Source organism: Malaclemys terrapin, chromosome 2, assembly GCF_027887155.1.
Source record: "Malaclemys terrapin pileata isolate rMalTer1 chromosome 2, rMalTer1.hap1, whole genome shotgun sequence".
Lineage (NCBI taxonomy): Eukaryota > Metazoa > Chordata > Testudines > Emydidae > Malaclemys > Malaclemys terrapin.
Genome location: NC_071506.1, coordinates 81,604,206 through 81,629,892, shown reverse-complemented (window position 1 = coordinate 81,629,892; position 25,687 = coordinate 81,604,206). Strand labels below are relative to the sequence as shown.

At 41.4% G+C, this 25,687-nt stretch overlaps 1 protein-coding gene across 5 annotated transcripts in view; it reads right to left on the bottom strand.

Moving 5' to 3' along the window:
- The window catches only part of ESCO1 (establishment of sister chromatid cohesion N-acetyltransferase 1), a 61,526-nt gene extending 36,666 nt beyond the window's left edge, over positions 1-24,860 (bottom strand). For 2 of the 5 annotated variants that reach the window (XM_054017726.1, XM_054017725.1), the window contains exons 1-6: positions 24,628-24,859; positions 20,929-21,033; positions 18,635-20,724; positions 17,827-17,938; positions 14,625-14,691; positions 11,987-12,098 (exon numbers count right to left, since the gene is read on the bottom strand). In XM_054017726.1, coding sequence (XP_053873701.1) covers positions 11,987-12,098; positions 14,625-14,691; positions 17,827-17,938; positions 18,635-20,722 — 2,379 coding nt within the window. In that variant the 5' untranslated portion in view covers positions 20,723-20,724; positions 20,929-21,033; positions 24,628-24,859. Of the gene's footprint in view, positions 1-11,986; positions 12,099-14,624; positions 14,692-17,826; positions 17,939-18,634; positions 20,725-20,928; positions 21,034-24,627 lie in introns of all 5 variants that reach the window. The other 3 variants (XM_054017727.1, XM_054017723.1, XM_054017724.1) reach the window with 3 other exon arrangements.
- Between the last annotated feature and the right edge of the window lie 827 nt (positions 24,861-25,687).

Below are 25,687 nucleotides of genomic sequence, written 5' to 3'. Positions count from 1 at the left end.
CTCTCCTCTGCACATGTGAGAGTTAATAATAAAGCTTCTGACTTGCTGTACCTAAACAAAATAGTGAGAACTCAGTTTTTCTCCGACAATTTGGGGGCTCGTCCGGGATGGCAGCGCCCACTGAGGCAACGGCAGCTGCTACGGATCGTTCCCCTTCGAACCCCATGGCGCCACAATAGAGGTAAGAGACCTTTTGAAATCTCTATTGGGGTGTCGGAGGAGGACTGTCCGTGGGGCCGTCTGCCCCTGTTGGGCTCACGCCATCCGAACTTATTGACTGTGCAGCAAGGTCAGATGCTGAGCGGCGTAATAGGGGAATTGTTTGCCGCCCCCTGTAAGCATATGCTAGGTGCATAGGGTTTGCACCTGTGTTGAGGAGTTGTTACTGCCTCAAGAGGGGTTTTTACCGCCTCAAGTGATGCATCAAGGTACTTGGGAATAGTACCTGGAGGTACTCAGGAGTAGTACCTGGTATAAGGCCTTGGTATGTTGGAGAGAGAGAGAGAGAGAGAGAGAGAGAGAGAGAGAGAGTGTGTGTGTGTGTGTGTGTGTGTGTGTGTGTGTGTGTGTGTGTGTGTGTGTGTGTGTGTGTGCGTGCGCACAGTGTGAATTGAGTGTTACCGGAAGACGCCCAGAGTACTCTGCGAAGTCTTTTGGCTCGTGACCAGAACTACTCTAACGCAAGCCCGGTAACTAGAGGATCTTTAGGAGATCCAACCCATGTAGGTTGACTCGGCCTGGCATCGTCCGGCGAGGAGGCTACCTGGGTCTAGGAGTGTGTGCACCCATCTTCCCTCCCCTTTTCCTCTCCGTGTGAGCCACTGACAGTCTGACCATCTCACTGGATGCAACAGAGTAAGCGGCGCTGTCTCTCTGAGATTAGCCGACGCTCTTTGCTGAAGGGAGGTGTAGGGGGTCATGGCTATCCTCGTTAGTCACTCCTGTGTGAATACCCTGTAGGGAGAGATCCTTAGTTTATGAGCCGCTAGCGCGGACAGGGCATCCTTCCCCTTTTGAGTGTGTGATTGGAAATGGGTGAGGGACAGTCTAAGTCTTCCCTCTCACCCCCTAAGGGTACCCCAGCTTATTTCATGTACGTACATTATGGCCCGAAAACCTGCAGGTATTTAGATAGTTGGAATCTTTACACGCATGCAAATCCATCTAAACAATGTCCACTAGAAGGTACCTTTGATTTAGACAAACTTAAATACCTTAAAGAAACTCTGGCTTCACCAAAAGCCTCTGCTACACAGTGGGAGCAATTTGTCTGTTGGTGGGAGGAAGCAACAAAGAGACTCCACAAGTCTCGAGTGCGGAGTCTAAAAGACTCCCAGGAAAAGTTAAAAGCTCAAGTGCAACATTTACAGCTTAAATGCAAGGCATCCAGCTGTCTTCCCCCTAGGGTGATTCCTTCAGCTCCTGTGTATCCTAATCCCATTCAAGCAATTCCTTCTGCTCCCCTTTATCCCCAATTAGTTAGATCTGACAGTGAGGAGGAAACTGCTGAGGATATTTTAGATTTCTTCAGTAACATTCAGCAGCAGCAGCAGCCCGTGCTGCCTCCTCCCCCTGCACAGCCTGGGTCTGCTAACGAATCTCACCCGGCAGTGCCAGTTTCACCACCGCATGTATCAGCTGCATACATTGTTCGCTCTTCCCCTGGGAGAGAAGCCTCCTCTTCACCACAAAGAGGTGATTCTGAGCCTCCCAGTAGCTCCCCTGATTCTAATCCCTCTGAGGAAAGTACCCGTTATCTTACTAGAAGTGTGGCACATGCACTCCAGGTTCCTTTAAGAGGCCTGGAACTATTTCTCAAATGCGTACTTTTCTTGGCATGACTGGGTACTGTAGACAATGGATTTTAGGCTATGCAACAATGATTAAACCCTTACAGGATCTGACTAAGTCAGGTACCCCTGAGCCTCTTCCTTGGTCTCCAGAGGCTGAACAAGCTTTTGTTGCTATCAAGCAAAGTCTGTCCAGTGCACCAGCCCTGGGACTTCCTGATTATGCTAAACCATTCACTCTTTTCTGTCATGAGCGTAATGGGTTTGCTTTGGCTGTATTAACGCAAAGGCACGGAGACAAACACCGTCCCATTGCTTATTACAGTACTGCCCTAGACGCTGTGGCAGCTGGATTTCCCCCTTGCCTGCGTGCTGTAGCTGCAGCAGCTCTTGCTGTTCAGGTATCTGAATCTATTGTCTTAGGATCTCCTTTGATTGTTGCTGTTCCTCATGCTGTGGCTGCTCTCTTGTTAAAATCTAAGACACAGCATCTATCCACTTCTCGTCTTACAAAATATGAGCTTGTCTTGTTGTCTTCATCTCATATTACTTTGGCTCGTTGCCCTGTTCTAAATCCTGCCTCCTTGTTGCCTGGGCCCGAAGATGGAGACCCACATGACTGTGTGTCTGTGACATCGGTTCTCTCTCGTCCAAGAGATGATTTACTAGATGTGCCTTTGCAAAATCCTGATCTTATTTACTTTGTAGATGGTTCGTGGTTCGTGCTCGCGAGATTCTAAGGGCAAATTGGTTGCTGGTTATGCTGTGTGTTCTGCACATGCTGTTATTGAAAGTGCTTTCCTTCCTTCTGTGTTTTCTGCTCAAGTGGCCAAACTTGTAGCTTTAACTCGAGCCTGCATTCTCGCTCAGGATCAAGCAGTTACAATCTATACAGACTCTCGTTATGCTTTTGGAGTGGTACATGATTATGGGTTGCTCTGGAAGTATAGAGGTTTTCTTACATCCACTGGTTCTCCTATTAAGAACAGTCTGTATGTCTCTGCTCTTTTAGATGCCCTTTTATTGCCCAAAGCTATAGCTGTCGTGAAATGTACAGCTCACCAGACCCCTCATGATGAAGTTACCCGTGGAAATGCTTTGGCAGACTCTGCAGCCAAAGCAGCGGCCCTTTCTGCACCTCAGGCTGAATATACTTGTGCTTTGATTGAACAGCCTCCACTAGCCTCCCTTGAGGATCTGGCCAAGATCCAGGAAGCAGCACCGGCAGCTGAGAAACGTTTATGGAGTGCTAATGGCTGTATTCTACACCCTGATCATCTTTGGCGTGCCCCAGCTGGTCGCCTGGTTGCACCGAAGATGCTAATGCCCTATCTTGCTCGTGTATACCACGGAATGGCTCACGTGAGCAAAGGGGGGATGGTTGCTGCAGTTAACCGAGATTGGTGTGCATTCGGGTTCCCAGTCATTGCACATCACTACTGTCAACAATGTGTGATTTGTCAGCAGCATAACATTGGTAAAGCTGTTAAAGTTAGGCAGGCAGCTCACCCTCCCCCTTGGGGACCTTTTGTAAATATTCAGATTGATTTTATTCAACTGTCTAAATGTTGTGGCTATGAATATGTATTGGTTTTGGTGGATGTATTTTCAAATTGGGTTGAAGCTTTTCCCTGCAGGAAAGCAGATGCCAGGACTGTTGTGAAACTTCTGCTTAAAGATTTTGTACCACGATTTGGCATCCCTGTGAGTATCAACAGTGACCGTGGAACTCATTTTACTGGACAGATTGTAAAAGAGTTATGTGCAGCTTTGCAGACTCAACACAACCTTCACTGCCCCCACCATCCGCAGTCTGCTGGGACAGTGGAACGCCAGAATGGAATTCTGAAAAATAAACTGGCCAAGATTTGTGCTGAAACAAACTTGAAGTGGCCAGATGCCCTTCCTCTGGCACTAATGAGTATGAGGGCCACTCCCAATCAAAAGACTGGACTCAGCCCTCATGAGATTCTGACAGGGCGCCCGATGAGACTACCAACTGCGCCCCCACTGACCCTAGCTCAGATGGACATTCATTTAATGGATGACACAATGCTTAAGTATTGTCAGACACTAATGAAATGTGTTAAGTCTTTCTATACACAGGTGAAAGAAGCACTACCCAAGGATCCTGTGCAGCCCTGCCACTCGCTGGAACCAGGAGACTGGGTCTACATAAAGGTCCATCAGCGAAAGACTGCCTTGGCTCCATGCTGGAAAGGCCCTTTCCAAGTCCTGTTAACTACCAACACTGCTGTGAAGTGCCAAGGACTGCCCACCTGGACCCATGCTTCGCACTGCAAAAAGACCCCTCCGCCTGGAGAGGATTCTCCAGCTGCTGATCAGCCTATTTCTCCTGCTAACTCTGCTGTGCCTCCTGGACAGCAGGGAAAGAGGACAAGGTGAAGTGCTAGTAACCTCTCCCTTGTCCACTGACAGATCTACTGTGCCTTTGAATTCTTTTACAGGAATCACACCAGTACAGGGTGAAGTGCTAGTAACCTCTCCCCGGTATTATGGTGAATCACAACTGCTTTTGAAGAAGAAAAGAAGAAACACTCACTCTGCTGAAACCACCAAAGTCCAGAACTTTCTAACTACAAAAGACATTAAGAACTGGCCCTGGTGGAAGAAACGAAGTATTGTTTATTGGCAAGGAGGGAACTGTGGGGAACATTCCTGGGAATGTGGGGTCCAGTGGTGGGGTGGATTCTTTCCAGGATCAGGGCTTTGTGCTTATGGACAGGTACCTTCAGGATGCACTGCCCTCCCTAATTGGCTTTCAGATGATAAATATCAAAAACGCCTTGCCACTACAAAGACTACACCCACCACTAGTCCCTTGACCCTTGCCACCACCACTGTAACTTATCCAGATACAAACAGTACTACACATTCCAATGATGAGAAATTGGGCCAACTAGAGAAGGCCATAGGCCTTGTTTCTGGAGCACAACTAACCCAGGTACAGGCTGGAGTTGGTGAGTTACATGTTATCTCCGCCCTTAGTTTTATGACCCAGAAGTTACTGACAGAGATGGTATTGAATATCACTGAGGCTGGGAAGGCATTGCAGTGGGATCTAGCATGCTCAGAGATTCAGGATTTCTTGAATGACCAGCTAATGGCCATTCGGAATGATCTAGAGCACCAGGCTTGGCCCACTGCCCTTACAGACACGTCAGGAGTGCCATCTGACCTGTGGCCATGGAGACATACTTGGAAACTTTCTGGGTGGAAGTGTGGACGTTCTCAGTGCTCCTTCCAAGCATATGGACCGGTACAGGGGGTGTGGGCTCCCACATACTGTATCCTGCCGGGTCCATGGGGAGGATGCATATGGGATTGGGTAATTCATCGAGACATCTGGGAAATTAGACCACCTGGTATGCCCAATCGATTCTTAGTTAGTGCTCCTAGGATTACACCTGACATTTGGATGGGGTTAGGTAACCTGTGGACATTCTGGCCATTAGAACCCCCACAGCTTCAGTGTACACGTAAACTGAAGCCAGGAGAAGTTGTCACTGTCTATGACTACGTTTGCTGGGAGGGTAGGGGACAAGGAACTACCCTGACAGGACACTTACTCTTCCAAGCTAATGATAGCTGTGTGTATGTTAATGACACCATATCACAAGACATACATTTTAATCTCACTACCACTGCAGGCAATCATATCATTTACTGGCCTGCAGATAGAGTTTTTCAAGTAGCCCTTAGGTTCCAGATACCCTTTAATTGGACTAGCTTACTATCTGATAGATTTCAAAATTTGCTTTCATTGTTACCTGAGATTCAGAAAATCTCTGAGGTACAAGGGCAAATTCACATGCTTCAAAATGTATATCAAGTAGAAAAGTATGCCTTTCACACTGCTTATAGAGTATCTACCTTATGTACTAAATATGATGTATTGTGCTTTATGACAAAGGCTGTACAACAACCCCATTATAGTATTGCTATGGGAATGTTATTGCTTGTATTGTTATTAGTTAGTTTAGGATTAGGTTATTGTTGTTGTAAAAGCCGTAATAATAGTAATACCTTTCATGTTCATGCTAATCATGCATTATCATTGCATCCAATCAAAACCCCTAAGGTTGAAGCATCTAATTTAGAATCTGAAGTCCAGGACTTGATGCAAATAGAGATTTGAGAATGTTTGTTGTACTAGAAGTACAAAAGGGGGGGGTTGTGGAAGCAGAGAAAAGAACTGACAGAAGGGAACTGCAATGCATGATGGTTGTTAGCAAGAGTCAGGCTTCGTAGAAGGGAACTGCAATGCATGATGGTTGTTAGCAAGAGTCAGGCTTCGTTAGCAAGAGACAGTCTTTGTTAGCAAGAGTCAAGCTAGCTGTGACCCTGATAACCCTGATAACGCGAGATTTGTAGAAGCGAGGATTGTGTGAGACGGGTGAGAAAGAGCTGTGTAAGAAGTCATTGTGACCTCAGTATAGATAAGGTGTAGAAGACCTTGTGTAGATAAGGTATAGAAACTAATTGTATGTAGGCAAGAGTCAAAACAAGTAAGGAAATGAGATATCAAGATGGCCTATGTATAAACAAAATGCAGCTGTCCCTCATTATTTCTGTAATGAAAGGTATAAATGCTTGCTGTAATTAGTTACCAGAGAGAGACCTACTTGCTCTCTCCTCTGCACATGTGAGAGTTAATAATAAAGCCTCTGACTTGCTGTACCTAAACAAAATAGTGAGAACTCAGTTTTTCTCCGACAGTATACTCACAATGGAAAGCAAAGTTAAGATTCAGAACTCCCTTCCCTTGCTCCCCAAAAGTTTTAAACAATACATGCTTGCTGACACTTTTGCTTCAGAGTGCTTGTGCACAGTACCACTCTCTCAGCTCCAGCCATGGTGAGTATGGCCTGCTAAGAGTGAGGGAAATGAGGAAGGGATTGCGCAGTTGCATGGAACTATGAGTGATGGGCAATGGCACTGAATACTGGCACCATTTTCCACAGTGGTGGCGATTTCAGCAGATCTCTCACTCCTGAGGGTAACAAGGCACAGAGAGCACAGCTGCTGTTGGCAACCCGAAGCCACCTGGGCCTGTCCACCACTAGCTTATTTACTGCAATGGAGACTGCCAAAATTATTACAACTGGTGTGGGAAGCTAGCCTACCATGAAGGAAGAAATAAGGCTGCCATCCCTAAAAAGCTTTAGGAGAGGATTGCTGAGCACCTCCATGAAAATTTCATTGAGAGCTCTCAAGAGGATTCTCCGAGAGTATAAACAAACTGCTCTGCGCAGCCCCCCCTACCTAACTCTACAGGGGAACGAAAAGCATAACACTCTACCTCTCTTTGTTGTACCAATACTTCTAGTACAAGTAAATTACTAAAGAGTCAAATCGCTGTGTTCTCTTAAGCTAGAAGCACCATAACCGTAATGGAAAATAAATTTATATACTTACCCAAGGTTCTTTCCCCTGCATTGGGCTTGCATGTGCTTAACTGCCAAAACTGACTGGGCTGTGGTGGAGTCTCAAACAGCTCCTGGCTCATGGCATAGCTGGACCCCCCCAGTTGCACGTCCTCCATTCTCTTCCACCTTCCCCTCGTCCTCGCTGTTCATGCCAGGGGCCTGTGCCCCAGGCTCCTTGGAGATATCCATGGTGGTGGTGGTGGAGTCTCCACCACGTTTGGCATGCAGCTCTTTGTAAAAAGTGGCAGGTCTGCAGCTTGGCATCAGATCAATTGTTTGCCTCCCTGGCCTTCTGCTACACCTGCCACAGTTCCTTCGCTTTCACACAGCACTGCTGCTGATCCCTGTTGTACCTCTGCTCGTGAATCATCTGTGAAATCTGCAGATGTCCACACTTCTATGGCTGGTCTGTAGCTGTTTTTGCACAGCCTCTTCTCTCCACAGGCCCAGGAAATCCAATGTCTCTTGTCTACTCCAAGCTGCAGTTCATCTGGAGCACGTAGCCAATATGGTCAGCTAGGCAGTTGCACACAAGAATTGAGAGCTGCTAGGTGTGCTTGCCAAACTGGACAATCAGGAAAAGGCATTTCAAAAATTTGCAGGACTTCGAGTGGGGTCAATGAGCCTTCTGGTCTCCAAGACCCCAGGACAGGAGTTCACAACTGTGACCTGAGCAGTCAGTGTCAGACATTGTGAGACAGCTGCTGGAGGACTGTTAGGGTTGACACAGGTAGTGCAGTATCTACATTTGTGCTGTGCCAACCTCAAACACATTGACCATGGCTCAATGCTGCTTTTGGAGGTGGTTTTACTATGTTGGCATTGAGGATATCGGTATAAAAATCTTAAAAAGCAAATTCTTGCTTATGTTACAAAAACCCCTTATTTTATTAAAATTGAAGACAAAAAAAGCTCCCTATGCAGTTTAAATTTTGCGGTCCTATCAACATGGAAGAAGAATTAACGAGACATCAATTTCATTTTCAGGTTCTCATGTACTTGCATTTAGAATGGCCATAGTGTGTCAGACCAGTGGTCCATCTAGCCCAGTATCCAGTCTTCCAACAGTGGCCAGTGCCAGATACTTCAGAGGAAACATACAGAACAGGCAATCATGGAGTCATGTCATCCCACTGTCCCATGTCATCCACTCCCAGCTTCTGGCAAACAGAGGCTAGGGACACGCAGAGCATGGGGTTCCATCCATGACCATCTTGGTTAATAGCCACTGATGGACTTATCCTTCATTAATTTACCTAATTCTTTTTTGAACTCCATTAAAAATCTAGGATGCAAATACAGCAAGGGAGTATTTGTTTAAAACTTTCTAAGGAAGGGGATGGAACATTTCTACTCATCGTAAGTTTAATTAAAAACAAACAAACAAAAAAAACTTAATTTTGCATAAATTTGGGAGCTCATTTAACCAGCAACAATGTCCACTGAATATGTAAGATTTTAGAAGTTATTTAAGGTCTGACTTCCTATATCATAGTTCAGAATATCTCAGACTGGACTGTTATATTAATGTGAACACAACAATAATCAGGGACTTAAATTCTAACCCAGTCTATACAACCTTGGGCAAGTCACTGAATCTTGCTACGTTACTTTCCATGGTCTGTAAAACAGAGATCGTACTGACCTGAAAGTTGCTACAAGGATTTAATGTATGTAAAAAAACATAAAAAGATTCTTCCTCCAAAGTATATTTCTGAGTGTGTGTGCACACATAGTATTAGGTTTTCACTGCTCTTTTAAGTTTGTTTTGTAACCTTCATAAAAAGAGGAAAAATGATCTTGTTAAGGCACTCAGAAGATCTAGGCTCTGCCAGACTTCCTGTGTAACTTTGGGCAAGACATTTAATCTTTCAGTGCCTCAGTTTTACATCAATAAAATGAGAATAATAGTTGTGATGTGAGGAATAATTAATGGTTAGGCATGCTCAGACACTAGTGACATGCACCATAAAAAAAAAATTGAAAAAAAATCAGTACAAGTATTCAGTATTAGAACAACTTCAAGTTGTAAAAGATTTTTATATTGAGAGAGAACAAACTGTCATTTAAAAGCAAACATTGCAAGACCATTTTTAATGCCTTTTGCCGACAAATTGAGCTTGTTATACATTTTATACTCACATGTAATACAAAAGGTATTCAGTACATATATACACTATAAAGAGATAATATGCGAACATATTATGGACTAAATTCTTGTTAAACAGATAATATAAAACTGCATATGGGGGAAAACTGTTTTACCCATAACATTCACTCCAAATACTGAACAGAATGGTAGAATTTATAAGAATATTTGATAAGGTTTATATCATACCTCAGTCCCAAGGACTCTGGCATTGTACAAACAGAATGAAAAAGGGTCATAAAATGCACAAATGTAAAGCCAAAATACTAACATGGTCACCGCTACAGTAAAGAAGTGGTAATTAATGTTGTGCTTAAAGGTCCTAACATCTTACAACAGAGAACACCTCTGAAAGATGAGAGTTTTTTTGGCAAGTTAGAAGAGATGGGGTAGAGAGATAGATTCTCAAGAGGATCACATCTATCCCTATCTCAAACCATAGGAGCCACCATAGGAATAACTTTCTTACCACTGATAAGAACAAAACTCCTAAAAAATTGGATGTTTAATGTTTTAATTAAGTAGTGAATGGGTCTGAGCAGCAATTTGAACTATGTTGTTTACAATAAGAGTATAATAAAATGCTGCTCCTAACAGCATGCCAGAAAGTCTAAGAGATGTAAAATATGTTTTCAGCCAATATTTACAAGATAATTACTATATATTATATGTTTGCAAACAGTTTTAAATGGGCTCTGTACACACTATATAGCAAATACTCATTTACACATTTCTTTAAAAGACTAAATATCTGGAAATAGTTAGTCAAAAAATAATATTGCCAATTATGAACTTCAAAAAACAAGATTTTTTCTAAAATGTAATGCAATTGCCACTCTTTCAACTGGTTCTAGTTTCACATTTTATAAAAAAAAGCTAACTTGGCAGAGTAATCTTCTGTGCACCTAGATTGAAGGCTTTAGTCAGTTTTTGCAGACAGTGATTTATAGCTTGTGTCCTGTCTCATATACACTATTATTTGATTAAAGTGAACTACAGGTATAACAACTATATCCTTCATTGATAAACAGGGACTGGGTTAAAATGTTAAGAGTTGTATACAATTAATATTTTGGAGATTGTGTTATTTTGTTAAAACTGATAGTGTCACGCTCGACTTTTAAACCGGCAGAAATACACATTAAAATAAAACACAATGAACTAGTCTCAGATGTAAATTTGTTTTCTCACGCATTTTGATGAAGACCCTTATCCTTTTTTCCTCCCTCTAAAATTACTACACTAGATACTACATAACTAAGACTTTTCCTTTTTGTTGTGGGACTGAACAAACCACTCTTCTTAAAAAAAAATTGAAAATGAGAAAAATAAGCCAGTCAGTTACAAAAAGTATTGGTTTATGATCCGTGAAGATCATAGCTATTTTTTCCTTACAAAGAACCTATATCAAAGACCAATCAAATCCTATTATTGTACAACCAAAAGTTGGGTTTTAAGGCCCCCATTCAGCCCTGCTGAAGTAAAGGGGATTATTTGTATGTTTAAAATTAGGCACCTGAGACCTAAACAGGCAATAATTGAGAATGTTGCAAGTAAGTGTTAGATATCACATTTCTGAACAGTTTAATATTCTGGCATTTCTGAACATATATATATTTATCTTGTAATCCCACCCAAAGAGGCAAATTTCATGCTTCAGGAAAGAGAGAGACTTCAGGCTCGTGTCCTTATTATATGTTTTTAGCAGATTAAGGACTCTCATGCCTATCTATTTCTTAGTAATTTTTTAATATTACAAAAGTGCGGGTAGTGGTAATGTCTGCTTTAACAGGTTCAATTTTTTAATTGGTTCTGCTGCAGTGTTGTGAGGTCCTTTAAACTAGGACAATTTGTGTGCTTTTGCCCCACTTGACATTTTGAAATTCTTTGGTTGAATAGTTTTTGCTCCACTTTTTCTTTAGTAGAAATAGCTATTTGTACTTTAGTTTAACAATTTATTTTTAATTATTTAAATATGCCTCTCGCTGTATCCGTTATTGATGGAGCTAGCTCATCAATGATTTGTGGAAAAGTTCTTTCCCTATCGTTAGTTTTAATCAGTGCCTTAGAAAAAATATCCATATATCATTACATAAGTGTAATGCATTTATATGTAACCTCACACAGAAAAATCTGCCAGATACACTCGCTTATCCCCACTAGTCAGATTCTATAATTTGCATAAACTGAGGATTAGTTTATATGCAAAGGCAAATTTATTTCTCTTCCTTTCCACTTTCCTTTATAAATAAAGCTCCTCTTTGTATTTGAGAAAGCAAATAAAGCCTATTTAAAACAAAAACTGAAATGTTGGAAGACTCAGTTTAAACAATATGGATTCTACAATAATCAGTCCAGCATCACTTTTTAATGCCAACAATTGAATGAAAGTGAGAAATGGTTAGTGATTACGAAATTACAGAAACAACACTATGTAAGGATAACTACATTTAAGATAAGTTCATAACATTTAAAAGGTAGGACAGCTCATTCAAAAATATTTACTGTAGAGGTTATGTTAACATTTCAAGATGCAGGCTTATGACACATAAGTTTGAGAAATACACAGTTGGCAACATTAAAAGGAAAGTACTTACTATGATCAGCTGTTTGTCATCTTTTCCTGCTTCTCTTAATTTTTGAATATGCTGCTCTGATGACAGGAAGCTACTGCCCCTTGATGCTAATGAATGGTTTGGCAAAGGGACCCTTTAAACAAACATATTTTCTGTCAATAAGGCCCTTCTGACTAGGTATTTTCAAAAATACAACTATAAATGTAAATCATTTTAAATAAATTTAAATTTCAAAACAAGGACTAAAAGCATACATGTTTTAGTTTACAATTTTGATATATTCAAACTATAGCCAAGATGATCAACCAAAAAAGTGCACCACTTGTGAGTATCATAAATTATAAACTATGTAGCTAGTGGGAAGAAATAATTATGAATGACTGGACAATTTACTTATCACATAACGATGCAATGTAGTATAGACATAGTGGTCAATTTCATCTACAATTCATATATATCTCAAAAGTCAGTTACAGTAATTTTCCCTCTGACTTTCACTTCACAGACAAATTATTGTCAGAGTTAGTAGCGGTCCAATATCACCAGGAGAGGAGCAGAACAGTTTCTGTCTAGACCACACCATTCCAGTCCCTTACGGAAGATAATTCCTTCCCCCACACCTTTGAAAAGGACCTGTGCACAGGCTATGTATACACATCCTGTGGCTTTTCTTCTCTCATAAAATGTTTTTAAAAGGGACTTTCCCACTGCATGGAGAAAAGAAGCCAACTTGGCACTGCCTACCTCAGAGGCAGATCAAAAGTTCTTCCTAAAAGTTCGCTAAAAGTTCTTCCTGCTCCAACTTTCCTGTTAGTTGTGTTATTTGAGGGAAGTAGAAAAGGGATTGTTACCAACCAACACTTCCCCACAGAGCTCTAGAGAACTTTTTCCAAAAGGAGGAGACAGCAGGAGGATTTAGAATGAGAGGCTCCTAGAGGTCATTAATCTCTCTCACACAATAAAAAAAAGACACACCACAAGCACCTCTATTTGGCAATTACTAATCCTAACTTTTTTGCAAAGCGGCGATCAGACAGAGCAACATAGTTCTTATTAACAAGATGCTAATAGTTGCCAGAGTCTGTTGCAGTAGATGAATTATAAGCTTTTACATACGTTGAAATTTTTGCTCTACAAGTTATATCTAAAGAAGTGTTGGCATGCCAGACTTAAGACATGAATTCATGTCTCTTTCATTTGATTCACCATTTCTTCTGACTCGTTAATTACTGGAAATAATTATGGATTAAAGAGTGATCTTTCCTATTACATCTTTTCTCCTTGGGCCTGCAGTGAAATTATACCACATGTGACATTTTTATGTCAATCAGGTCTCAAATAGGATTAGAGGAGCAGTATCTGGGACATGTGTTAAGAAAGCACTTATGAAAACAAAATATCTAAAATAGCAAAGGGAGCACAAATTTATTAGCCAAGAAGTCTTTTTTCAAGCTTGCAACAATATGAACATTCTCCATTTCCAGACAGAAAACTTAGCTTAGGTGAAGTTGAAGATAAGACCACACTCACATCAGCAACTAAGAGCAACAATCTTTATAAAACTCTCTAAACTAAACAAAAGCAAAAAAAATTCAAGATTAAATCTGCAAGAAACTCAAAATTTAGAAGTATTCAGTTTAGATATTTAAACTTACATCTGCCCATCTTTTTATGGCTTTTTTGACAGTGGTGTTATTTTTGGATCAAGAAAATTTTCTAAAAGTTAAGAAGTCCTCAATCTCTGGGTTAATTTTGAAAAGCCACTGTATTTGTCTAGCTTGTAGGTGAAGACTGAAAATCTGAATTACAGAGCAGTGCTTTATAACTGGTTTCATATCTCCATTGTGAACATTATACTTTACGTCTAATGACACTAAGATCACTGGTTAGGATATGGAATAATAGTGTCCATTACTTTGACTCTGTACATTGCCATTTGACACTCTCAATGAGGTCTGATTAGACAAATAATATTGAAAACAATCAGGAGAGTGCGTATGACAGAGTGGCCAGAACTGGCACAGCCATTATATCATTAAAAGTGAAGCATTCTACTTTGTGTGGTTGCAAATGAGGAAAAAAAAGTTGTGGATAAGGCAGCCAGAATTTCTGATTTTCTCAGGGCCTCACTGTGCAACTAGATTTAAGGTAGATTGGGGCACAAAGCTCAGTGTGGAGGGGTTGGGGGACCACAAAAAACCTAAAACATCTCCATTAAAAAGTGTATTGACTATTACAAGATTTTTGTAACTGAAAAACTACAGGAACCTTCCTCCTCTGAATAGGTGAACCTCATAAACTTAACTTTAGTCATCATCTATTTTAGAGTCTCAGGTTAGGATCTGGCAAAAAGCAATGCAAAATGTTAAGTATTTTTTAGCTCTGCTAATTACCACTTTTTCAAAAAAAAGGTGCAACTCACATTGCAGCCAGGCTGTATGATAATTTTTTCACCAAAGCTGAAGTTAGTGCTTTTTCCACTGACAACCTCCTTTGGTAAACTGGATTACACAGAACTCGGTCTCTTATGGAAAGGATGAGACACAGATTTCCATGTTTAAAAAAAAAAAAAAAAAAAATGGTCGTATAATGGCAACTTTACCTAAGGAGGGGCTACTGTCATTCCATAAATATAATAAAGAATAAAAAAGTACTATACCTCTTCTCACTAGTCTCAGATGTCTGATTTGTGAATAAAGTGCGCACCAACTGCTTGGGAGCCGAACCTGCAGTTAATCAGGTTAATAATGTCATTTCATTATAAAATTTCTCTTAATAGAAAAAGCAAACTTGGCAAAACACGTTAACTTCACTACAGCAAAGAGATATGCAAGACCATGTTAAACACACTATACTTTATCTGTAAAAAAAATAAATAAATAAAATCATGTAATGAAATGGTGCAAATTTCGTGCAGGAGTCACATATTTCTCCACACTAAATATTTAAACTTACCTTACATGAAAATTACACATATCCACTGTTGCTGAACATGATTCTCTCGCTCAATAGCCAGGGAGGAGCAGCAGACTTAATCTGAATTTTAGTTTCAACCCGCTCATGCTGACGTCAATTGGGTACTACTGTGTACAGCAGCAGAGCCATAAATACGATCTCTGACTTGCTCAGTAGTAGGGTAGGGGAAAGAGAGAGAGTTAGGAAATGCAATAAGGGGGGAGGGAGGAGAGGGAGGGGAGAGAAGAGAGAATATTTTTCTTAACCCCCAGCAACAGTAAAGGATCCTAACAATACTGTTACTGCATGTGACACTTCAAAAAGCTGGAGCTGCACTGAAAAGAAGAATGGCACAAGTGTCATCTTTTAGTAAACGGCTAGACCTGCTGATGAAACATTGCATAGGGCATCACAAGGCCAGGCACTATCACAAGGAAATGGAGAGAAGGCAAGAGCATGGCATGCCATCAGAGAGGAGTAAGAGATGTATCAGTGATCTAATAAGGATACTTATTGTTTAGGATGGAGTTTGGTTCTTTGCTTCTTGAACCATGAGAGGCGAGGGGGAGATTTTCACATTACACTGACCAAGACTTGACAACTGGAACAGTGCTGACAGGTTCCTGAGAGAGGTGAATGCAGCCCTCTTCAGATAGATGAACGGTTGCAAATTTGTGGGAATTTGATGGAGAAGGGGAGGTAAAAAGTAGTAACTCTAGTTCCTCCTTGAGAAGGGATGCATACAAATAAGTGAAGAGGGTGAGAGAAGAGATGTATACTGTTAGAAATAAGGCAGTGGTAAACAAAAGATATGGATAAAAATCTTTGAGTGTAAGGGAACCAGGGGTGGGGGGCAGGAGAAAAGAGCAAAAATGAGAAAACTGAAGATTCATTGTTTAATTTGTCAAGAAGAATGTAGTAAGGAGAACTGTACAAGTTGCCAATTCACTTAACATTTCTTATCAGATGGATCATCCACAGAGAGTTTACTCAACTCCATGCTCCAGACTGGAAAACATTCACTAGCCCAGAGTGAAAAGTAAGCTTTCCTGGGCAAGAGCCATCAATCACTACAGAATCCAAACAAATTTAGAAAGTTTCTAACCCTGATGTTTTTGAAGATGGTGTTCCAAGATCAAACTAAGATGAAACCAATGCAGTGCTTCTTCCTAAGAGGGCAGGACAACTCCACATCTCTGCTGCTGCTCAGCTCTTCCACAAGAAGAGGCAGAGGAAAGACTGACAAAGTATGGTTTTCTTTGTCGTCTTGTTCTCCTCATCTCTGGATGGGTCATTGTGCAAGCATCCACTATCTGCAGAAACTGCTTGCATCCATGTAATCACTTTGCAGTGTACGTCAGGGATGCCAACCAAGGGCCTTTCCCTTGTTGAACTCAGTGCATGCCCATTCTCTTTCCCACCGACTTTGTGGACTGCAAACAGATGGCACTGGTGTTGCCACTGCCCAACACAAAGCTTCATTTAACCCATTAATGGGGGTTTCAAGGCAATTTTCCTTCTAGTTAGGCTGCCCTCCCAGACTGAAGAAAGTCACCTGCTCTGAGCAGTCCATTTTTTTTTAAGTTGCCAGATAACCTTTCTCACCACTACTTTGTATGGCAAAAAGTTGTCATTGTCATTTTTCAGATCCCAGCAGACAGAAATAAAATTAACAAGTCCCGTCAGTTTCATTCTACTGCAATGTGGGAAAGCTATGGAGGGAGACAGGCACTAAGGAAGGGGAGTCTAAATATGGAGTCTGGAGGAAGGGCAGAGCATTATAAACACCGCCCTTATATCAGCCAAAAAGTGGAGCACAGGGTAGAATAGTGGACAGTCCCTCCCCTCAGCACATCAGCCCAGAGGAAGGGAGGGTGTAGACTGAGAACCCTCACCCTTTTAGCAACCAGAAGACTCAGATACAAAAGGAGAACACAGAGAATGCAGCTCCTCTTCCAGCAGCCAGAGAAGACGGAGTTTCAAGTTTATCAGACATCTACTAGCCAGAAGCTGACAGGAAAGATGGAACCATTGAATAGAGTCCAGGGATCAGCATCCTAGAAGAAATTCAAGCACCCTTCCTTTTCTCACCTGCTGCAGGGGAGCAAGGCTTTTCACCTGAGCATTGCCCCACTTTTTGTATCAGTCCACGATCAGGTGAATAAGTCTCCTTACTATTAGGTACCTGGTAAAAATTCCAAGTCCTGTGTGTAGATGTGCAGATGAAGGGAGAGTGGGAGAGAAAGAATGGGTGATGAGATAAGGAGAATAATATTGAAAGAGTATATGGAGAAGTAGTTAAAAGAAAGTAGAGAATACATAGAGGGGGATAAAAAAAAAAAGAGAGAGAGAAAACAGACACCAATGACAACTCACAAGCCATGATCAGTTACTGGAAAAAAAAGAGTTGAGTGAAGACAGGAAGGAAAAGAAGGTAAAAACAAAAAGCAAAGGATGAAATAAGTCAAGTTGGTAGACGAGTACTCAACATCTGATTTTACTGACATTATATATTATATCTGAGTAATATTTTTTGGTATTCAACTGGTTCTTGTAACTGGCCAAATACTATTCTAATATATTTGATTAATTCCACCAGTAATAATCTAATATAGCCCAAAAAATTAGGCATCAACAAGTGCTGTTGGTATATTACTTTTAAACTGAGTACATAACTTTTATTCTTTTAAATTACTGGGGAATGTGGCTCTGGAGAGCATGGTTGCCAGATACCATATTTTTCACCTTGATAATAGTTCTAGGACTACAAGGTAAGTTTTCATGCCCTGCTGACACCAATAAATTTTGTAACCTTCCTATTTGAAAAGGAAGAAGAGGATTCCTTCATCACCACCATTAACAGACCTCTCAGAGTGCACAGAATTTACAGTTTAGAGATTTTTTACCTTGAGATTCATTCTCTATCTCCTTTTTGGCTTGCTTAGGTGGTGGTGCTGTTGCTGTAGTACTTTTCACTGGAGTGCTTTCTGGACTTGTATCCAAATGCAAGCTAAAACTCTGAACAACACAATAGAACAGATGATAGATCAAAGTCAAACTGCTCCATCTCTCTCTCTTAGTTCTGTCCCCATTTCATTAATTAAATATTTTATGAGTAAAACCATTATTGAGTTCCTACAAGATCAGTTTAACACTTTTCCCAGTTCTCTTTAAGACTTTGCTTAATGAACTGATAAGCAACCCCATGTATATATCTGTGGCACTATCTGATGTAGGAAAATGTTGTTACATTACACATTCAGTGCATATGAATGCTTATTTGGAAAGAATATGGTTATTACATGTACTCCTGTGTTCTTAGAACATTACATTTAAACAAACCTAATCATGAGCATAAGTAGTACTTTGTCCTCCCATTCCCCTTAATGTACATTTTCAGCAAAACATAGTTATGGTATTTTAAATTAATCAGCCATGACATTTTGATTTGTTGTGCTATGCACTTGAGTTATTGGAGGAGAATTTTATTTTTTTAAAACTATTGCCCTTAGTATTACATAACAGATTTGTTTTCCTATTTGATTTATAATAGAAGCACAAGGCAACTCAATAGCAGATTAAGATTCCTGTACTGAAATGGTTTAGTTGCACAAAATGTTACTGATAAAAAGCTAGTTACACGAGCACTGTTAGGTACTAGAACAACTTTAGGAAAGTATCCTCCCACCACATTCCATAAATAAAAAGAATTACCTCATCTAGCGTTGGCTCAGGAACATGTTTTGTCCGATTATCCAACAAGCCATTTTCAGCAACTTTTTTTGTGGGTTGCTTTGTTTCTGGTGTCACATCTTTAGCTCTGACTGTTTCAGAAGAAACTGCTCCCAATTTCTCCTGTACATGAGTTGCACTTTTATTCTCACATGGCTTTGTCACTGACAATTTACCTTGGGCCTTTGAAAGCTGTATTTCTGCATCCGTTGCTTGACTTGATTCTGGAACTTTAATTTTAGTTTCTAACAAATCCAGCTTGGGAACACTTGCAGAGTTTAATTTATTTTGATGTATATTATTAGCTTTCATTAGTTTAATTTTGGTCCACTTAGAGTTTTTGTTTGCAGGACTATTTCTGCCATTCAGAACACATTTGACAGGTATTCCTTTTTTGCTGGGGAAAAAACGCTTGCACTGAGTGCTCTGATTTGGTTCCTTCTGAGTAAGCAATATAGTCTGTGACAGCTGTGTTTCTGCAGGTTTCTCTTCTCCTTTTCTATATTCAGTGTTGGGAGAATCTTTTTTCACCTCTACTGTATCGGACGCAATTTCACCTGCAATTTCTTCACAGAGTTCAAGAATGCTTACCCGTTTGGACTTCACAACCTTCTCCGGCTGATTGGCTAGATCTCTTTCATTTACAGGTGGCTGCGAAACTTTCTTTGCTTTTACACTGCTTTTCACATTCTGATGCATTGGTTGTTTTTCCTTATTTATTGTCACAGAAGTTGGTTGAAGTGGACTTACCATTTCTACTTTTTTATGATCAAGAAATAATCTTGAGTCTTGCAGGCTATGTTGAGAACTGTTGGAATCATTGGTTTTATGGTCCATTTTACATTTTTTCTCTGGCAGAGAGCTGGTTATTCCTACAGTTATTTCTTCATCTCCACTTATAAAATTAGATTTTGTTTTCTTATTTTTCTGTTCTGTTTTCTGCTTAAGAGGTTTAACTGTTTCAACTCTAGTACTCTGAATACATCCTTTTGTTTGAGTGCCCTGTTGCACTTCTGAAGTTTTTCCTTCTTTAATTTCCCTATTACGAAGGGATCTTGCTGACATATCTGATAACTGCTGCAATCTATGAGATCGCCTAGTTAGTTGCTCATCTGGGATAATGATGTGTCTTGGCTTAGGAATGTCTTGTACTGACTTTTTCTGGCACACTTCCTTATTTTTTGTGGCTTTTGGTTGCTGTTGTGTGTCTTTGACAGTTATTTTAGTGTTTGTGCCTGATGATCTTGTCAACATGCGCATTCCTAATTCAGGTTCACGTTTGTTGTCACCGAAAGATTTAATCAATGATTGTTCAGCATCTTGAGAAGTTGACTTTTTTGCAAGATTCTTTTTAGGACTCTGAACTTGTATCCCTAAATTTTTATCAGTAATTTTTACAACTTTAGAACTTGTACAAGAATTACTTTCTGTAGAATTTCCCTTTACAGATTTCATATCCACATGTATGTTCCTAAGTGTAGTTTCATTTAAAGTTTTTACAGACTGCAAGACAGATTGCCTAATACTTTGGGGTTTCGATGAATTCTTTTTAATATCTGAAGTTGATTTTAATTGCTGTCTCTTGCTTTCAACTGAAACTTTGGTTTGTAAAGCACATTTGTCCTTCCCTTCAGGACCTGTTTTGGAGGAAGTCTTTGTAGATTTCAAGAAAGTAGTATGGTTTATTTGTGAAGATCTGGAGGGTGTTTTAGTAGTAGATACCCTACCTAATGATTTCAGGGATGATTTTTTCATAGGTACTGTTTTACTGGATCTTTTCTTTAATTGAAGTTCTCTCTGCTTTGAATGTTTCTGCACTAGTTTACAATGGGAGGACCGCCTAGCACAATTATTGATGGCTTTATTTACCACTGACCTGTTAGGTTTGACCGAGATTTTAAGCACTGCTTTCTTCTGCATTGCATTTTTATTTGGCTTTGATTTATTTGAGACATGTTTCATGGCTGACACCTCTCTTTCTTTATTTGTTGATGATTTGCTGTTCTTATCCAGCTTCCGACGTTTAGCAGAAGATTCTGCTATTGCAGACTTCCTTTTTTGGGCTGCCATTTCTGCAAAACAACAATTGAACCAAAAGTCTACAATTTTTTTCAGCTACTTCTATTGTTAATGTACATTATTAGCCATATTATATAAAAGGAGACATAATGGATTATTAATTTTATCTATTTACTATCAGTGTGTACTAGTCACCATCAGAAAGCAAAATCTGTTAAGCCATTTTAAGTTTAGTATACTACATTTATTTTACTTACAGGTATTTTATAAGAAGCGATCGATGTTTCAGAAAAAGTAACTTATCAAGCTGTGCCAAAAGCATTCCTTATAAATTTGGTTGTAGACAAGGCATTACATGTCACCTATAAAGAATAAAACATTTATGGAGATATTTAGATCCAGTATGTTTATTTTGTTAACTTTTCCCTTCTATTTCTCAGTCTCTGAACTCAGGCATATATTGCTCCTGACCACCTATATTACATTTTTTCATTCTTTCAAATAATAATTAGCTTTAAAGTAGGAGAGTCTCAGGTAAAAGTGACATGTGGACTTTATGCAACCTTCCATATTCTGTCTTCATGACAGAATTTTATATCAGGACCCTTCAGTTGCAGTTGTAGCTCTGCATTCCATTACCCAAAGCCCCAAGGAGCAGAGGACTGGACGGCACTTTTTGGAGCCCCATCAGTACAATAGTCAGATGCTAAGCAACACTATATGCTCTCTTATGTATCCCTCGCAGAGACTAATGATGCACTTTTGTACTCCCAACCTCCGAAATGTTATAGCATCAGACAAGCCCTCTAACAAAACGACAGTGAGGAACAGTACTTTTATATTAGAAGCTGAAAACCGTCCTTTTATATTTCTATTTATGCTAACAGCCACTTAAGAATACATCTTTTATTTTCAAACTTAATATTTTTTGCCATTTTCCTATTTAAACACTTTTTCTCTTATATTTCCAATGATGCAAAAATGAATGTGGTTGTTTAAGAACTTATATGGTTAAATAAGAAAAGTTTCTAGCCCTTATGCATTCTTCCAAAAGTGAACAGAAGGCAAACTGGAAGGAAATATTCTATCATAGCCTTCAAACAAGCAGGTCTGGTGCTTTTCCTGCACCTCATAGCATTGTAAGTAATAGCATAGAAATTAACAAGATTCTGGTTAGTTTCTTTGCTGCTATTAAGAGTCTCCAGGTTGTCAGAATTGTTACTACTCATGCTGATCAGGAAAGCTATGAGTACCAGCCAGAAAACCCCGGAAGAAAAGTGGACACCAAAACCCTCTTCCAGCAGGGAGAGGGAGGTTAAGGTCCAACCTGAGACACTTACAAACACAAGGCCAATATGAAACATGGAACTTCTGAGAAGACGACAGGGACAACATCTGGACAGAAATCCTAGAACGAGGAGTAGCAAGGCTTCTCACCAGAAAGTTGCTCCTGAGCCATATTAGTGGAGCCTTTCACCATTGATTTTCATATCTACATCTGACTAGTATGTTTAAGTTCTCCAACAAGTAGGCTTCTGGTACTTCTTAGGCACAGTCTTATTGTGCGAAGATATCTTTTTTCTACATCCCCTTAAGTAACCACTGCTCAGGAAGAAGTATTTTTTCAGTTAGTTAAGGCAGAACAATTACAGATAATTTTACAGTATTGGTCTGGGTAACAATTCTGGGCACTGAAAGATACTTCTAAGTTTTCAGTCAATTTAAAATTTTCAACTACCATTGAGGTTTCCAATATCAGACTGTTATAACAGTTCAATTTTTTTGCATCAACAAGCTGATAGCAAAGTATTTCTATCTCCCCATGACAAAACTGTTACTCCAACCCCCAAAATCTATGAAACTAAAACAAGTTAAGGCAAGAAAGGAACATGACATCATCTAGTTTCACCTTCCATATAATATAACCAGGGGTCGGCAACCTTTCAAAAGTGGTGTGCTGAGTCTTCATTTATTCACTCTAATTTAAGGTTTCACATGCCAGTAATACATTTTAACATTTTTAGAAGGTCTCTTTCTATAAGTCCATAATATATAACTAAACTATTGTTAAAAGAAGAACAGGAGTACTTGTGGCACCTTAGAGACTAACAAATTTATTAGAGCATAAGCTTTCGTGGACTACAGCCCACTTCTTCGGCTGTAGTCCACGAAAGCTTATGCTCTAATAAATTTGTTAGTAGTCTCTAAGGTGCCACAAGTACTCCTGTTCTTCTTTTTGCGGATACAGACTAACACGGCTGCTACTCTGTAAACTACTGTTGTATGTAAAATAAATAAGGTTTTTTAAATGTTTAAGAAGCTTCATTTAAAATTAAATTAAAATGCAGAGCCCTCCGGACCCGTGGCCAGGACCCCAGTAGTGAGAGTGCCACTGAAAATCAGCTTGGCACGTGTGCCATAGGTTGCCTACCCCTGATATAGGCCATTGGAATTTCCTTCATTTATTGAGGCAAACAGCTGTTTGGCTAAAGCATATCTTTCAGCTTATTAGAAAATATAAACATTTGTGTCAGGTCCCAATTTACATTTTCTAATTGATTTAGATTTTTTAAAACTGTGAAAACAAGCTTCCCACTCTATCAAGTTTAAAAATTATTCATTAAAAAGTCAGTCTGTCAGGCTAACCAACTGATCTTTATTTCAGCAAATTCTAGCCTCTCTATTTTAATCCTGCAATTCATTGGCTCTATATTGCCCACTGACTTTGATGGTGTCTGCCACCCACACACAAGTTGCAGGATCAGGTCCCCAAACTCTGGAACAGAATTTAATTATTCAAATTGTGAATATGATTATTTATAAGATTGTTAGCACTTCTCCCAATTAACTCCATAATTAAAAAAATCAAGTAGCCTCTGAGGACACAGAAGCAGCTATGTGGATAAGCTTTACCTCCAAGCCTTTCATCTTTCCTCACAATCAGTAGGGAAGCCATGATTTCTGCTAGTAAGAAATTTGACTATCAAGTGCCATAGCACACAAACTTACGTACAGAGACTTGCATTAGCTTGTAAAAAATTATTTTGTTTGCTAATAAATGTAATTTACAGGCCTGTTACACCATCTCAAGGTGTTCAAATGTTGATCCTCATAAGGTGAGCGGTAGGCCCTGTGCACTGTCTGTGGCATTTTTAAAAGCTAGTCATAGCAGTCTTGATCCCCCCCATACATAGAGCAGAAAAGAGTCCACTGGCACTTCTGCCCCCCAGATGAGTTACATGGAGAACAGGTTTGTCAGTGGAAACAAAGAGGATCCAATCAAGTGCCACCCTCTTCCACACACAGCTGCTGCGGTTTAACTCCCCCCTTCGTTCTCATTTAAGTCTAGCAGCACTAGGAGCTTTCTGGACATGCAGGGCCCAGCCTCTGCCCCGACGAGTTGGCAGTCTAAGGCCTTGCAGAGGTTGGAGGAAGTGGGAGAGTAGATAAGGACTGCCACTTATAAACTGATCAGCGATCCTGGCTCAGGAAAGTGACGGAAAATACCAGCCTCCCTCAGAGTTGGCTCCGAGCTGTGGGGGGGACTCAGCGGGACCGGGGACCAAGCTACGTGACAAGGGGCTGGCGTCCCCCGCCCGCTGACACAAATCATTCGCGGCCTGTAGACTTTGCACCCCGGGGGGAGGGGGCGCAAACCCTGTCCAGGGTCCCGAGCCTGAGTCTCCCAGTAACAACCAAAGCGGGGGCGGGGGCGTCTCCTCATGGAGCTCAGGGCGCGGAGACCCGCCGCCGGGGAGCGGCCGTGGGCAGCGTTCAGGGGCGAAGGGGTCGCGCTCCAGGCGCATCTTCCTCCCCCAGCCACAGTCACTGCGCCTGGAACCAGAGGAGGCGACAACCGGGACTAAGGTACTGGAGGAAGCGGCTCGACCACGAGGGAAGGGCCCGCGGCCGCTCAGCCTCTGGCGGGCCGGGCTGGCGCCCCGCGGTCACTTTACCTCAGCGAGTCTCCTCCGGTGCGCGCTCGCGGCGCGAGCCGCTCTCCTGGCTGTTCTGGGGAGCGGGGGCACGCGGCGCGAGCTCGGGAGGGCAGGGGCTCGCGTAAGCTGGGTGAGGGGCGCGAGGTCACTGTCGCTCGTGCACCTTTCCCATGTCACCCAGAAGTCTGTAGCCTCTCTCTAGAGAGCAGAAGCAAGTGGATGGAATCTCTTCACATCCGGGCACAGAGACAACCCTGCCACTGCCCCGCCCCGATTTTTGACGATTACCAGTCTGCGACGCTCGTTGTTATTTCTCTCTGATCCCGAATCCGGAAACCGCTTCCCGGCACAACGTAACTTCCGTCGGTGGCTGTTATACGCGAGCCCTACTACTGCTAACGAGACGGCTCGGGAGCTGGAAGGAGGCAGGGAGGCCTGGGTGTAGTCAGAGCGGCCCCTGGCGGCCGGAATGGGGGCCGACCCAGCCCCCGGTCTGGTTTGGGGCTGTCTGAGAGCGGGTTTTGTCTTATAGAATCACCGATTACCCCCACCCTCTGTCCCAATTTTTCACACCTGCTGTCTGGTCACCCTCGTGCCAGTTGCACTTCTCATAACAGAAAAGGACAGAGCCAAGGATGTTAAAAGGCAGCAATACTAATTCACCTCTCAACTCCTTTTCCCGTTTACACTGGAAGAAGTCTCCCCCCCCCCCCCCCCCCCCCGATTCGTGGCCATGCCTTCCAGCCCGTGGCACCCACCTGTAGCTCTGGGACTTCCAGTCCTGTCCTCTTCACACTTCTTTTGAAAGAGTCTTTCCATCCCATCCTGCGTCCCCCACGCCCTTTCTTGCCAGGACTGGCTCCAGGCACCAGCCCAGCAAGCAGGTGCTTGGGGCGGCATGTCGGGCTCTTCGCAGGCGGAGAAAAGGACCTGACGCCAAAGAAGAAAGCGGCGCGGTGGAGCTGCCGCCGATCACGATTGCGGCGCTTTTTTTTTTTTTTTCCACCGCTTGGGGTGGCAAAAACCCTAGAGCTGGCCCTGTTTCTTGCTGTCCTTTTTAGGGTTGCCAATTTTGGTT